This window comes from Lepisosteus oculatus, chromosome 5 (genome assembly GCF_040954835.1).
Source record: "Lepisosteus oculatus isolate fLepOcu1 chromosome 5, fLepOcu1.hap2, whole genome shotgun sequence".
NCBI classification, from domain to species: Eukaryota; Metazoa; Chordata; class Actinopteri; order Semionotiformes; family Lepisosteidae; genus Lepisosteus; species Lepisosteus oculatus.
Window position 1 is genome coordinate 49,581,733 of NC_090700.1, and position 15,579 is coordinate 49,597,311.

Consider the following 15,579-nt stretch of genomic DNA (forward strand, 5'->3'; position numbering starts at 1 on the left):
TGCATTTATAATGTGAAATCCTTGAAATGTATCCTGTTCTTTGAAGTATCAAAAACACAATAAGTGGTTTGCTGTAAGTTATTTTCCTTCATCCAGTTAAGTTTGGGGCTATTATTTTATATCTCTGCTGTAAGAGCTATTATACTTATGATAAGCCCTTCATACAGTATCTTTAAAAAGAAAAAATACAAGATGTCATGCTATTGAAGGGCAAGTTGGAGCTTCCACTTTTATTTATACAGTACCTGTTTCTGAAAGGAGACATACTGTACTGTTTCTTCAGTGATTTATTAGCAAATACAAGCTCTTCCAAACCATACATGGATACAAGCAAAGGGACAACACTAACGTCAGGTTTCTATTCACTTCCATGGGACGTCAATATACTCCTTTGATGTTACATTGCACACATTAATGCAGTTCACTGCTTTAAAACAAAATGATCAAACACAGCCATAATAACAATAACGGTTGGTTGGGCGTGGATCCGATTAGGAAGGCATGGGACTTGGATTGAAAGTCAGCAATGAGCTTGTCAAGATGTCTTGCTTGTAAGAAGGCAAGATATCCTTTTCTCTATAAGTGATCCCTTTAAAGGCATTTACAGCTTGGTATTTGCTGCAGTCTCAGATTGTACAGACAAGCTGTTTTCTTATTACAATAACACAATATAAAAATGTAATTACCATCCTTTGGTCTTCAGTACAAATAACTTCCCTTCAGTGGACGACTGGTAACTATATTTCAAAGCTCTAAGTGAAAGTTGACACTTTGTGCCTTGCATGTGCATATACAGGCAGGACATCTGTGCCACAGAATTACAATGTTACATGGACAGAGAAAACAGCTGTCCTGTCACCCTCTGAGAGCACAAAATGACCTTATTAATCTTGCTTTGGGGAATTGATAGAAGAATGAACATGTTTAACATAATTATGCACTCCTACAACAAGTTTACAGAGGGCTTCACGAAAGGGGTATTTCCTCATATATCCCAGATAGCTGGTAGTGACCTCTGGGGACAGCCACCCCACATTAACACAAGCATAATAACCTCCGTACATCGACTGGCATGGCACTGCGCAGGGGTAGTAAAACCATATCAGCCCTCAGAGGAAGAATTCGACCGGTGAAGAATGACAGTCATTAAAGTGGTTTTAATGAGAATCATTTACTACATCTCAATAATTTATTAGTTATTATACGGTATATAGGGTTTTCTGAACAAAACATAAAAAGTGATCATATTCCCAAGAGAAGCTATTAGACATGTTTAGCAGGACTGAAATTCCTTTTGTCTGGAAAAAAAGCATACTTTTTAGTCTTTGAAAAAACTGAGTATTTACAGAACACCATGGGCAGAATACATAATATTTCAATAGTTCTGTAAGAGAGTCTTAAACTAACATTTTATGATGGATTCTCCAGGATGTTTTCCCTCCTGTCTGAATACATTTAACTGTCCAGCATTGTTTACAGCAGATACAAACAAACTCCAACTTCCTCATTTTCCTGAGGGGCTGTAATCTTTAGAATGCTTTTTTTCCACCACCAGGAGTTGGTTTTTTTCAGTTGATTGTTTAGATGAATATTTTTTTCATCCTTAGATATTGGTATTGGGGACCAGTAAAAAGTGTTTGAAGCATCTGTTTACCTGACAAGAAGCTTTCATGTGTTCAATGGTAAGAATGAAATCAGAATACAGACACTCATTATAAAACTGGACCTCTGCCCGTTAGGGGGAGTATGTTCTATTCATACGTCTATGAAAGACAATCTACAGCTCAATACAATTATTCTGAGGTATTCATTCAGCAAGGAGTGGCCATTATATGAAAACACATGTATCAGAACTGAAGCCACAAATGTCACTAATTATTGTGACTGTCAGTGGCGTACAACCTTAGCACATGGCTCAGCCTTTTAGCAGGCAAAGGTAAATAGCACAGCCCAAAATAACTCTTATTAGGCAGACCTGACAAATACGTCATATCTGCTTGTTGGCTTTTTTGTCTAATGCACTTGCAATATTCTTTTGGTTCTCCTCCAGCTCAGTCACAACACATCTCTAAAGTCGGTGGATGACATTTCAATAATTAAATCCCACCTCTCTGGTGGGTAGCATCGAAGACAATCAGAATCTGAAACTGTTTGTTTTTAATAATCCTGCAAATATGCTGTTCTCAATGCTCATTAAGTTCATTTTCCTGTTTCCCCGAATAAAGACAATAAGCAGAGTTTATGGAAATGTCAGCATAATTTCCTTTCTTATTAAATTCATGACGATGTACCATCTGCACAGAGTTCCAGCGAGGCAGAAACTGCCCAATTCACTTTTAGTCTAGCACTACTTTACAGGCTTTTGCTCAAGCCACAAGATGGAAGTTTAACTGTTTGGTTACATTGTTATATTGAGAATCTAGTTAATGTAGCTGTCATAAGGGTGAACGTGCCACAGTTAAATGTCGAGTGACAATGAAGATGACAGTGGCAAATGGGTGCAGGTGAGGAAACCACCAGAGTGGTCTACAGTAAGCTAAGGCTCTGGGGACTTACAGCAAACACAGCAGAAATTAAAAGACTTAATGTTTAAGACTTCTGTTTGTCACAGTGGCTTAAGATGAGAATCTGTGCAGATCTGGAGCCCAACAACATTTTTAGAGCTAAAACAGATAGGAAATGCATATTTGTATAGGCAGGACAAAGCTTATACTTTAAGATATGCACTGAAAATGTATTTTTTTCACAATGAAAGGAATTCAAAAGCTGCAGCTGTCTGTCTCGGTCACGGATGTTTTGTCTTTATTTACCTTTCTTTACTTATTGCGAAAAGCTCTTCTTGTGTTTTGGTTTTGTTTTTGAGCAGCTGCAGAACAAAGGCTGTAAACAATCCTTCTCGTCGCATTAACTCAGCATAGCCTGTCTGGAGAGCCCTGAACTTTGGAATAAAGCGTAACGTGATATTAAAATAACCTAACAGCAAACAGAGGGAAAGGGGGTGGAGGAGGGTGGAGGGGCTGTGGCAGGAGGCAATGGGTTGGGGTGATCATTTTTAGCAATATGACAAAGGTTATTGTTGAACTGACATGATATCCATGCAGTGCAATTAAAGCAATAACCATGTGCTGCATCAGAACAAATAAAACTGTGTAGGATAGCAGAGCAGAAGGTTGGCAGTGGTGGCAGAGATGGTTTTTAGAGACCTCTAATTACCTCACTATGACGCACATAGGGCACCTCGAGAGTCAACCAAGGCTAAAAAACCTAAAGGACACATTGTACAGTGCTCTACCTCTGGGTTGGTTGCCTCAAGGCATACAGATGCAGGGGTGGTCTTAGCTTTGCCATCTTTCAGCGGATTGAATTCTGGCTCTCACGGGGAGACACAGACAGTGGAGAGGGGTTTAGCTCAGTGCCAATAATGTTCTATTGAACTGAATTGACACAATTATACTTTGAAATAATCTATCTAAATATAGTAGGGGAAGGAACTTAAGGTAAATGTGAACCCCGACGACCGCATTGTAGCAGTCTTCTGCATCTTTGTACCATTTTCTGATTACCAACGTGTAAATGGCAGCTCATGCTTTAACCTAATGTTGCCCCAGAATGGGACTGTGTAATGTAAATTCAAACAATCAGGTCCTGACACCACCCTGTCTTAAGAACATTAAAGTTAAATCATAAAACACCCCACTAGTCTGAAAATGCTTGGTCATAGTGCAAGCATCTACTGTATTTATCTTACAAAAAAATAAAGGACAAAACAAGACAGTTATTGTTTAAAAATTTACAGTGACATCAGTACCTATGCCTAGCCTTTAACAGAATCAAGCATTTGTCACCTGGGTCTCTGGGTGACAAACAGATACCAACCACATCCAAATCAGACACAAATTTGCCAGCTGAAAGGCAGATCCTTTTATCTTTTATGATATTCAGGAAACATCTGTTCAATAAAAATTGGTGAAAAACCTTTCTCTCTATAACCAATAAATGGAATAAATGCATCAACAAGGAAAGGTTGGAGATCTGGTCACTCTAAGATCGCACTCACTCCGGGTGATGATAATTTTATCAGAAGAGAGTAAAGAAAGAGTATAAGATGACCAAAGCTCTGACGTATCAAGTGGCCTGTCGTTTTCCTTGTAGCTCATGATTTCATTACATTAACATTAGGTTAGGACACCATTAATACAACTCTCAGCCTGTTCATAACTCTAACTCCAAGAAAGGTTCAGTGTCTATAGTCAGCCTAACAGCTACCCCCAGTTCCCCTTTGTCCAGGCCAGGACAAAAAAAACACACCTGCAATGATCAGAATGTTCAGCAGCCATAAAATGACCAATATGAGTATCTTTACCATGATTGTGTATAACATAACAGTATTAACATTATTGACTCATTAAGCTCATGAATGTAACCAAGGTGATTTCAGTCAAAACAACCAAATCATTTTACAAAATGAAAAAAAAAACAGAGTATATATAAAATATAATGCAGTACTTTAACATAATAAAATAATAAAGAACAGGGCATAGGTTATTAAATTGTAGTGTAAATCAAAAGCTCCAGTTTCAGCAATAGAGTACAAGACACAAACATTGCAGTGGTGAATAAATCTCACAATCACTGATCAAAATAGAAGGAATCCTCACTGAATAAATAATGATTGAATGGGATATTGTAACGAACAGTTCTTTCCGGACCCTATGCGGACGACACAATCCGACGAAGTGGGGGAACACTGGGGAAACGTCATGCAGGAAAACGGGGCTGAAGACAGGGGGGCGTGTCCAAGGTGCGCTGGTGCACGGGGGAGGTGTGGCCGAGGCGAACAATCCCAAAGAATAATCCATAGAGTATCCAAAACACGAAGGTAAGTCCAAAACCAGGAGATCCATCAGAACTCGGAATTAAAACCACGAAGGCCGGGTCGGAACCGGCGGACGGGGAACAGGAACGGGAACGGAGGTTAAAACCTTAACGGGACCAGGCGCTTCCTGGTCCCGGACTCGCACGATATGGAAATCAGATGCAGAGCCCGGAAGAGCGTCAGCGCCTGGCTTTTAAGGTGGGCAGGGAATGGGAAACAGGTGCAGAGAATGAAGTCTTTAGTGAAAGGGCTGGAGCACCCTTAAGGAGGGGGGACTATAGTCGTGACAGATATGGAGTGTATTCCACAAGGTTCTGAAATTTTTGCTCGCCAATCCCATCCTTAAGACCCTCAGTGGTGATTGTGGCTATGGTTGAAAACACCTAGCATATCCCATTACTGCAAAGACTGAAATTTTACTACAAGCCTGGACATCCGAGCAATCCGAACTAATACAACCATGGGTTATTTTGGGGCTCAAAAAGAAAAATGTCTGCGATTACAGCCAGATTCCCCTTCCTAACCTTAAGTGTAAAGAATGTGAAATTCTGTCCAGGGCAGAGTGAGCAGTCTGCTGTGTCAGCATCACCTCCAGCCTGAAAGCAGGTGGAAAATCTATATGGAAGCCGCTTCCTCCTTGGGCCTCCAGCCCACACGGAAGTGCAGCAGCTTAGCAATGTGCAGACTTTTCATGCCCATAACGTCGCTCATCATGTCTGGCTCCAGCATGTACAGGAAGCTCCCATCCACCTGTTCATGCTGGAAGGCCTCGGCATACTGGCCCAGGTTTAACAGCTGGAGACAGTCACAGACCTCTGCCACGCTTAGCCCGTGCAGGTCTGTGGGCACCTCTGCCAGGGTCTGAAAAGTAGTGGGAAGTGGGACTTGGACCTCTGTATCTTTCTGAGGAAGAGGGGGTGGGAGGCCAGGCCCAGAGGGGAGAGGAGGGGGTTTCTCCTTTATGCTGCTGTTCTCTGGGGTTGAATCCCCCAGGCATTGGTAGAGAGCGATCTCAGCTCCCTCCTTCTGGATACTCATGTAGATAGGCTCCAGCTCTGCATACACACTGCCATGATTGCTCAGTGCACTCTTATCCAGTAGGGTAATATCTGCAGAAAGACATGTGATAAACAAATAAAACAAATCAAAAGGGATTTCTAGGTAACAAAACGTTCACTGGCTGTGCATTCAATAACGCAAACATTTCTACTCTATTTTAAATCTTAAGGTGTCAGCAGCACACTAATGTATAATGTTTATTCTTTGTAGTCCCTCATTTCATATTAACTTACATACTTGAAAAAGTACAGTCTGCCTTGGATTAATAGTGTCATTTGTGAAATGTACTCCATGACAAATTAAATAATTGTTACACATAGTTCACAAACACTAAAGACATGGCAAAGATAAAACCTGGATTGGCGTTGCAGAGTGGTTAGGGTTCTGGACTAATATTATTTCATTATTAATATAATATTAATAATAACAACAATAGGTTAAAAATAAAATCATGTTGATTATGTAGTGGAACTATGGACAGCGGCATAATCTCAAGCAATACCATAGTGAGTAGAAAGTTTGCACTAAAATTACTTTTTATAGACAACCTTTTCATTTTTGTTTATGGACTAATGTAAGAGCTCCAGATAAGGGTGGCTAAGATGTGCTGAAGGAGGATGGCTCTGAATAGGCCCTGGTACCTTGGAAGATGAAGTGATCCATGTGACCCAGCTCTTTGATAAGGTTGCTGTGTGCTGTGCAGATGGTATCCCACTGCTCCTGGCTCTGCCCTTCCAGCCCCTCTGCCAGGGCAAGCCTCACATCCTTCATGTACATGGGCAACACCATTGGCACCTGTACCATCAGAGTCCCTGAACAACACACAGATCCTTAACACCGCACAGAGTCTCCAATCTCCAGGGCCGAAAATCATTTTCTGTTCCCCTTTTAAGCTAAATTGCATTTAACTGTGAAAGAATCATTAAAGTCATTGGAGTTCTCCACCTCAACCATTCTCTTGGTTTAAACTTACTGTCACACCCTCTGTGTCATGCCCTCTGCAGCCAGAGGGTGCTCCTACTCTGTCCTGTCCCTAGTTTCCTATGCTTTCCTCTCCTTCCGGTGTTTCTCTCTCTCTGGGGCTATATATTTCTGGCTCTTTCACTTGTCTTGGCTCAGCATTGACGTTCGGGTGTCCTGAGACCTGCCTAGCACCAGGTCGCCCCACGTCCGCTACCTGAGGGCATAGGTTTCTATACGGCATTTCCTGAACAGCTGAGCCCGGGCTAACCCCTGTCTTGTCACTTCGCATAGGGTCTTTTTGATCTCCTGCCATTCCACGGTTCGTCCCTTCCGACATCCGTGACACTTACATAGTGATAGAATGAAACATGGGCGATACCTTAAATCTTAGGGCATTATATACTTTAAATCAAAGCTTGAAGTAAACAGGCTGTTAAGTGGTTAATTATTAATAAACAATCAACTACGCTGTTGCTTTGCTGTAGAATTTGATACATTCACCCAGTCACATCAAAAAACTACTTTTTTCTCATGAGATGTACCAAGCCAGAACCTATCCTGACAGCATAAGGCTTAAGATGTACAGTAACTACATCCTGGACAGGACACCAGTCCAAGACATGGCAAACACACAGGGACTATTTAGAGACACCAGTTTATCCAGCCAGAATGTCTGTGGGAAGTGGAAAGAAGCTGGAGAAAACTCACACAGATTTGGAGAAAATCCACACAAATGACACACCGGGACAGAATTGTACTCAGAAACTTAAAGCTACCACCACTGTACCACCTCTGTAGATTTGAATACTTTTGTATTAAAAACAGCGTTTTTTTTGATTAGCACCAAAGTAACCTACACGGACAGACACAACCAGGATGTTAAAGCTCTACAAAATGCATGGGATTTCTTTAGTATATTTGTTTCAGACGTTGACCGCTTTGGTGAGCTGGGAGACAAAAGTCAGAAGGCTAATTTCGACAGGTGGTGGGGTTACTGACCTGTGCTACTGATGGAGTACCCCAGTAAGAACATCTCCTGGTAGGTCTGAGTAATAGTCAGGCTGTCCAGCTTCTGGTCAGAGGACTGCAGGTTTTTGGTGTTCAAGCTGAGCACTGTTGTGGGCTGGACACTGACAGGCAAAGGAAATGTCTCCAGGATTGCCTGAAGAGTGTAGGGACCATCTGCAGCAAAAAATAACTGTTTAATAGTGCAGGAAGCCAGGGAAGACACGACATGACAGATACCTGGGAACTGCACACAGAGCGGGTGTCATGCCCTCTGCAGCCAGAGGGTGCTCCTACGCTGTCCTGTCCCAAGTTTCCTGTGCTTTGCTGTCCTTCCGGTGTCTCTCTCTCTGGGTCTATATATTTCCGGGTCTCGGATTCACCTTCACTCAGCATTGACGTTAGGATGTCCTGAGACCCGCCTAGCATCCAGGTCGCCCCATGTCCGCTGCCTGAGGGCATTGGTTTCTACATGGCTCCTGAGCCCGGGCAAATCCCCCGTTCAGCCGCTACGCACATGGGTCTTTTTCTGCTCTCCTCCCACCTCACGGTTCGTCCCTTTTGACATCCGTGACAGCAGGGATGTGTTAGTTGACAAAATGCTGAGCAGTCTCACAGAAAAAAAGAGAAACTCTTAAAGTGTAAATAGGTAAAGCAGATCAAGCTGAGAGGTGAATAGAAAAGTTCAATGAAAAGCAAGTGTGCTTCATCCTTTCAAGTAGGAAACACCTAAGCATGCCGGCTTGTTTTCAAAATGGATTTTTAGCAGCTTGACAGGTAGAGTGACTCTACAGGTATCTGAACGCTGTATAAAGAGAGAAGGAATTAGCTGAAGAATACAAACTGAGATAAGAATAAGACCTAAGAGCAAAACCAAACCCTGTGCTGGAGGGAAACAGAAATAGCTAATGATGTCTGGACAGCCTTACCATCTGTTGCTACCGCTTTTCTATTTTGCTCACCAGGCTTGCCTCCACTCTTGATGTAGAATGTCACAGTGTTGAAGGTGGTTGGCATAGACAAAATCTTGCCAGACTTGTACTCTGCCACGGCTCTCATCTGGGAGTACAGCGAGTGGACATGAATAAGCTACAAAGTGTGAACAGACAAAATGACAAAAGAAAGTCTGAGTTAATGGCCTCCGCAGCACATTCTGAAACAGAAAATTGCAGCTCTTTTCTCAGCATCTGTCTTCTCTGTCCTTTATAATACATATACCCTACTGCAGACCTCACACATCTAGTCACTAGACAGCACTGTCTGCCAAACATCAATGCCAAGATCCACTCACCGTGCTTGAGCTAATACTGTCCAGCTCTTGTCTCCCCAGGAAGCCTTGTGTCACTTTAATGATTTTGGGAAAAGAGTCCTTGAATTTGGTTGCAAACTCTTTAATGGTGTATTCTTTGGTACACCAGAGAATCCTGGACACATCCATGTCTGTAGAAAAACCATAGACCCTGAAAGCCAGCACCTGCACACAGCAGTGCCGGGAGGGAAAATCCCAGCTCTGCACACAACAAGGAAGTATGACATCTTAAAAATTAACTTCAGCCTGATATGCAAATAGTCACTCTGACACATTTGCTGCATGAAATGCTAAGCCACTATAAATGAACAAAGCCAAAGGGAAATACTTGATAGAATCAATCTAACTTAGCTGTAATAGAGATTGACAATATTTCATCAGTTAAAGGCTCTTTTGCCATAACAGACTGCCTTGGTTAAAACAAGTTGTGAATGTTTTTTTAAAGTTTTGCATGACTTGGCTTCTCTGTTTTGCGTTTCTTCAATACAGGTAGCTGTTGGCTCTACATGCCTTTGTGCAGAGTTTCATGATCAAAGTTCAGAATTTTCTCTAAACTATAAATTGCAAAGGCAAACCCCAGAAATCTTTTTCTAGCATAATATCAGTCTCCAGAAAATCCTGGCACTAGGCTTGAAAACTAGCTTTTTTGGAAAACAGAAACATGGTTTTGTGATTCAGTTGTATTAAAGAACACAGTGAGCTGGCACAGAGAGAAAACACTTGGGTTTGGGCTTTTTTCATTGAAAGGTAAATCAAATAGGCTTAATCATTTTTCATTATAAAAGAACCAGTACTGGACAGAGTGTGTATGACTGTCCAGGGGAGGGGTTCCCAAGCCATTGTTAAGTGAAGTCATACCTGGACTGAGAAGTTGTTTGATTGGATGAATTGAAAGTTATCATTTTCTACTCAGTCTTTTCGTATTTTTGGTATTTGTTTGGTATTTGGTTATAAAATGCAGTAATTAAAAGGCAACCTCCAATGTGTTTAAGGGCTGAAAACAGCCAAACAGCCTGAATTTATACTATTATTAAGGCAAAGAACGTTGTAACTGTGAGAGCTGCAGGTGTGCGGAGCAGCGGATTTAAGACAGACAACCCTGCTAGGGAGGAGCACTTCAGTCCCTCCCATTCTCAGAACACACTGGGCCTCATCCACAAAGATTAGGCAAATAACAAAAAAGACAAGTGCGGGCATGAAATGTGGGCAAGAACCACGAAGAAATTTGCATTTACAAAGATAAGTGCCCATGATGTATACTCATGCATTGGAAATCGTTAAAGCACTGAAGCAGAAGCCTAATGAGAAGATGCTCCCTATCAGACGACACACCTGAAGATACATGTCTACATGGAATAATGCCCTTCCTTAGGAAACTGACTATGCAGCACAGGGTAGAGATTGTGAATCTGCAGGGAATCAACTGGAGGTTTGAAAACTGAACAGGAATAAAGTCAGAAAGCTGTGAGCTGACACGGGTTAAAAGCATGTGAAGATGTGGAAATGACAAAGACACAGACATGGATCTAGTAGTGTTAGCCCATATAGCCGATTATACACTATAGTACACGGTGCTCAATCTATACCTGGATTTCTCAGATTCAGAGTTCAGTTTTCCCTATGAATTCTGGGCTTTGGTGTCCTTTGAGGACTGGACCTTTCTTCCTCTGTCCTTTGAAAAGGAAGCATTTCCCTGTCAGTGAGGGGCATCATATGTTCCAATAAACTACTCATGCTCTCCATTGGCTTTTTTAAAGAAGGAACTCCGCTTGTTGCACCTGCTTGTGGTTGCAAACAACCGTGAAAGTGAAAAATGAAATAATTTCAGGACCTGTTACATAGAATTACTTCCTATTTTTATAAACCTTCTTTTGAATATAAAGAGCTAACTTTATCTTAGAGCTCCAAGCTTGGCAACGTCACAGAGAAGATGAAACCCTTTTCTGTGCCATACTGCCCTCACTACACCTGAAATTATATTAAAAATATATGAAAGATTCTACAAGAAAAGTATGTACATTTTCAAATCTAGGCTTAGAACTGACTTCTACTTTCATACTCGCAGTATGCATGAGCTTACTTTAATTGCCTAAATTCCTGGGCTGTGTTTTATCTTGTATTAGTTGCATGATTTCACTTTTACTTCTACAAAGTGCACTTAAAGGTTATTTGCTTGTTTTTAATATAGCTTTGTGTTGTGCAAACGTCTAAAGTTGTCACCCAGACATGATGAATCTGACACCCGGGCTGATGAGGTTTTAAGGGCTTAAAGTTAAACTCCCACTTGAAGCACAAATCTGAATGGCACAAAGAACCTGATAGGTAAGACAGATCACAAAAATTATGTCAATAAATGTAGTGTGAAAGCCAATAATGTATGTAGGTGTCTATTTTCACATCCAAAGCGCCAGAGGTACTGTAAATAAAAAACAAGATCTTCAGGATTCAGTAAAGGCAGAACAGAGCAAGGTCGTTTCTTTTGTGAGTCATATTCATTGAAAAAAACTTTGCTGAAAAATAAATACAAATAGAAAGCCAGCACAGATTTACAATTGGACTAACAAAAGACTAACAAACAGCCCACTGCATCAAAGAGAGACAGATTAATTACGGTATCAGCCTGTGCTATAATCAGACTCCTAACACATCAAAAGGTGCAATTTGGGGAAATTGAGTTAAGAGTAAATTAGGAAACTGTTATTGCACCCCTGAGGCTGATGCCACTTAAACTGAGTTATATAACTCTAAAACACATAACACATGAATGTGTTTTTTATGCAATTGTGTGTGTGGTTAGCATTTGTCCTTCTGCATTGTTTTTTTAGATAAGTCGAGACAGTGGGCTGGGACCTTGTGTGAACTGATCCATGTTACATGCAAATACGAACTCTTTATCTTCGCCTCACTCTTCCAACTCACTGTCAGGAAACTTAGAGGCACCTCCTGGACTGCACTACTTACACTGCTGTCTTACATTCATCAAACATTTGGATCTTCAGCCAACAACCCCCCTCCAGCACACACACACCCACAACCAGGAGAGACTTGAATGAAATGGCAGTGTGCTGAGCCAGACTGCCAGTGTGCTTGTGTTCAGAGCCCAAGACTCCGCCATCTTTCCTCCCCTTCTGATGACTAAAGGCCTGGAGCTATGCCCCACAGACTCCTTGGGCTCTACTTCAGTTCGTCCTCCTTGACATTTTAATTACAGCTCCACTCTGCTGCATAGCTTCTCTGCACTTGCAACCTCACAAATAAAACATTTAAAGATAAAAAGAGGTAGGGATTGGTAAGGGTGGTGGTGGAGGGGCTAGGGGTAGACTTGCCACTTTGCAGTCTATATATGGATTCAATCTACGGTACGTACATTTGCATGCTGGTATGAAATTGCTGAAAAAAACTCCAACACACATTCACACCGTCCATAGCAAAATGACATGATATTCATTTTGAAATTAAGATTTTTTTCTCCTTATTCCATCAGTAGAACTTGAATAAACAAATAAAGGCAGATTATACGTACAGTATGCCTTATTCTGAAACAAAGTGGCTGAGGCAAGTTGATGCATTTATACACAACAGATCCAGAGGGATTCTGCTCATCTGGAGAGCATGAAGACCTAATGTGACGCAAAAAGATGTGCTCAGTTTATAAAGGCACACACAAGCCTCTCACTGGTAGACGTCCCTACACTGCACACTCCAAGGATGTAGCACCCAGTTAACTTTCAATACTTGCTTCTCAGTATTTTATCACTGTGGCTCTTAGGTGCCTTGGTTTTAGGTTAGTAAGCATGCAGAAATGAGGGAAAAGTGACTTTTTCCCTCATCCTATCAGAGTGGCTCCTCTCATTGTGAATGAAATAAGACACTTCATGCAGACACTACCGACTTGGATTACGTCCTGAATGTTGACACAGAGATCTAAATGGGCTTAACTGGCCCCCAGGTCTGAGAGTTGACCGGTACTGGTAATTATTTTCCAGCAGTGGAAACCTTCGAAATAAGGACCATACTGCCAGCTCGTTTCCAATGAATCACTCGATGAATCACTCTACATTGTTTGCTGGAGTTTGTACTTGATATGGAAATTACAACTTTCAAGGAAAAATAGAAGTACCACTACTACTTGTGCAACATGCATCTTCTAAAATGTGTTTTTTTTAATTATTTTTTTATAAGGCAATGGAATGAAATTGTCTCAGAAGTCATCATTTTTAAGAGTCTGGTTACAGCAATACACATACTGTACAGTACCAATGAGCTGTACCTATGAGCAATACAAATACTGTACAGTACTTATGAGCTGCAAGGGCTATGCAATTATCTGCTTGATGATGTCAATGAGAAGAAGTGAAATTAATGGCATTTTAAAGAGATCTGCAGGCACATTAAGATTCATATGGTTTTAGATTTTTTTTTGTCTTCCTGATATACAGTACTGTGTGTCTGACAACTACCTGCTGTTTTGCATATGCTTTTTGGCCCTATCTTGCTGTCTGCCAGATAACTGAAAACAACATTTAAATATCATACGTAAGGGGAATTTAACCAAATACCTGCTCAGAAACAGTATCAACACAAATTCAGTACAAGTAAATGAGCCCCCTTGAAATCTTACATAGAGTAGAAAGATGGGAGGTTGAGGGTGACAGGAGAAAATTCTTTGACATGCAGGAAACAGAGGAGAAAGGCAGTTTTGTTTTGCCCTGGGGGGCAGAAGGATTAAATGGCGTAAATAAATACAAAAAGGTTGCTCTCCCACACAACAGCATTGTCTTTCTACTGGGGAATCAGATCAAAGCTAACCAGCCACACACAACCAGCTCCCCTCTCCTTTCTCTAGGCCTCTCTGCTCCTTCATCCTTCTCATTTCTTTTCCTTTGATACTTAAAAAAAACATGCTTCTAAAATTAGAAGCATCCCCAGGGCCATGGCACAGCAGTGGGCAAAACCCATGTCTGTGCAAAAAGTTAACTGAGCCAAGATATTAAAGTCGTGCTGCTGCTATGACTGTATTCGAGCTTGTGGGGGAGCTGTAGTACGGACTGCTGTGTCTTGTGTCAATGTAGGACTGCTTTAACTCAGATAAAATGCAGAACCAAGACTCGCTACCACATCCATCTCTGTGGAATGAGCAAGTATGCTAAGGCTGATGAATAAACTAAGAGGATCAATGGATTGCAGCTTGTTCTGGACAAGTGGATACCAGTCCATTGAAGGGCTGGTCTTTGTTGGTTTTGGAACTCAGCATAGCTGGTACACAAATGAGTAGAATGAAAAGATCAAGGCAAAACACCCTAATGCAATCAGCTGTGTCTGCAGAGGAGACCTGACCCCACAGTCTTGCACTGAGAAGCCACCAACCACAGATCAGATCACTTTTTACTGTATCTGAAACTCAGGCCTTTTAGGGAGTTATAAAGAGTTTGTGTATTAAAAGCTGAAATTGAATTGTATGTATTTGTTGTCATATGTGAGTCTGCATCATGCAGCTTCCTAGCTCTAGCATTTACTGAAGAGCGGGCACGTGCCATCACTAGAGGTCAGTGCAATGTTCCCACATGTGAGGATTCCAAAGTTCTGTGTGAGGGGGAGAGGATCCTCACAGCAGGAAGATGTAAAAATTACTTCCTGTACTGCTTATAGCTTGAGGTGCATGTCTACCTACATTGAAAACACTTATTAATCACAATACCTAGACTTAAAATGACTGATCAGATCCATTGATTAACAGCCCTGATTCAGGAGAGAATTTTATTTCATCACACTGTGTTTTGAAGATTTTCACTTGGGAACCTGAAGCTGAATATGTGAATGATTGCAGAGGTATCTCATCTCACTATCTTGAACATTGCCTTTAAATTAAAAGCCTTGGTAATACGGGAGGTTGTTCTGCACTCCCCTGGGAGCACTGTGGTCAGATAGGACTTTCCCATCACTTGTACATGTGAATCAATTCATCAAAGTTTAATTAACACCAGAAGGAGTGGGGGAAACTGAACAGGAGTCAATAGTAATCACTAAGCCCAGATCCTGACTGCAGAGCCCTTATGGGAGGGATGAGCTCTTTCTCATGATGACTCATACTGTGGAAACTGAAGGGTTGTGCATGCTGACGGAGTGGATGAACAAGATTCCCATGCAGTCCCACTTTATGTTTCTTTAGCTTTTCCAAAGACTACTTCTACCTCTCCTGTATTTCTTTGCCTTTTTTTCCTTGTGGCTTCCCATTGCATTTTCTTCAACATAAGCTCAGCTCTAAACTCTGTACCTCACATTTACCCAGTCACTCTGCTCCAGAAAACAGGCTATGCGGCTTTCCAGCCTTCAGGTATATCTACCAAACAACGTAGCACCTTATGTG

The 15,579-nt window shown here is 41.5% G+C and overlaps 1 protein-coding gene across 2 annotated transcripts; it reads right to left on the reverse strand.

Annotated features, from left to right (window-relative positions):
* Positions 1 to 269: 269 nt before the first annotated feature.
* Positions 270 to 9,411, reverse strand: LOC107076889 (uncharacterized). 2 transcript variants are annotated; one of them, XM_015343075.2, is made up of 5 exons: positions 9,195 to 9,411; positions 8,866 to 8,992; positions 7,898 to 8,080; positions 6,577 to 6,747; positions 270 to 5,985 (listed from the first exon to the last, which is right to left on the reverse strand). In XM_015343075.2, the coding sequence occupies exons 1-5, from the start codon at positions 9,339 to 9,341 to the stop codon at positions 5,492 to 5,494; spliced, it is 1,122 nt and encodes a 373-aa protein (XP_015198561.1). In that variant the 5' UTR covers positions 9,342 to 9,411; the 3' UTR covers positions 270 to 5,491. The 2 variants fall into 2 exon arrangements, with proteins under 2 accessions (XP_015198561.1, XP_015198560.1); XM_015343074.2 differs by having other exon boundaries at positions 8,833 to 8,992.
* Positions 9,412 to 15,579: the final 6,168 nt, after the last annotated feature.

Excerpts from the sequence above, each read along its gene's own strand:
- LOC107076889 (XM_015343074.2), bottom strand. The coding sequence starts at position 9,341 with ATGGATGTGTCCAGGATTCTCTGGTGTACCAAAGAATACACCATTAAA. Across the intron at positions 8,993-9,194 it reads ACAGTATTAGCTCAAGCACG|CTTATTCATGTCCACTCGCT; the intron begins GTGAGTGGATCT and ends CACACTTTGTAG. Across the intron at positions 8,081-8,832 it reads AAAAGCGGTAGCAACAGATG|ATGGTCCCTACACTCTTCAG; the intron begins GTAAGGCTGTCC and ends TTTTTGCTGCAG.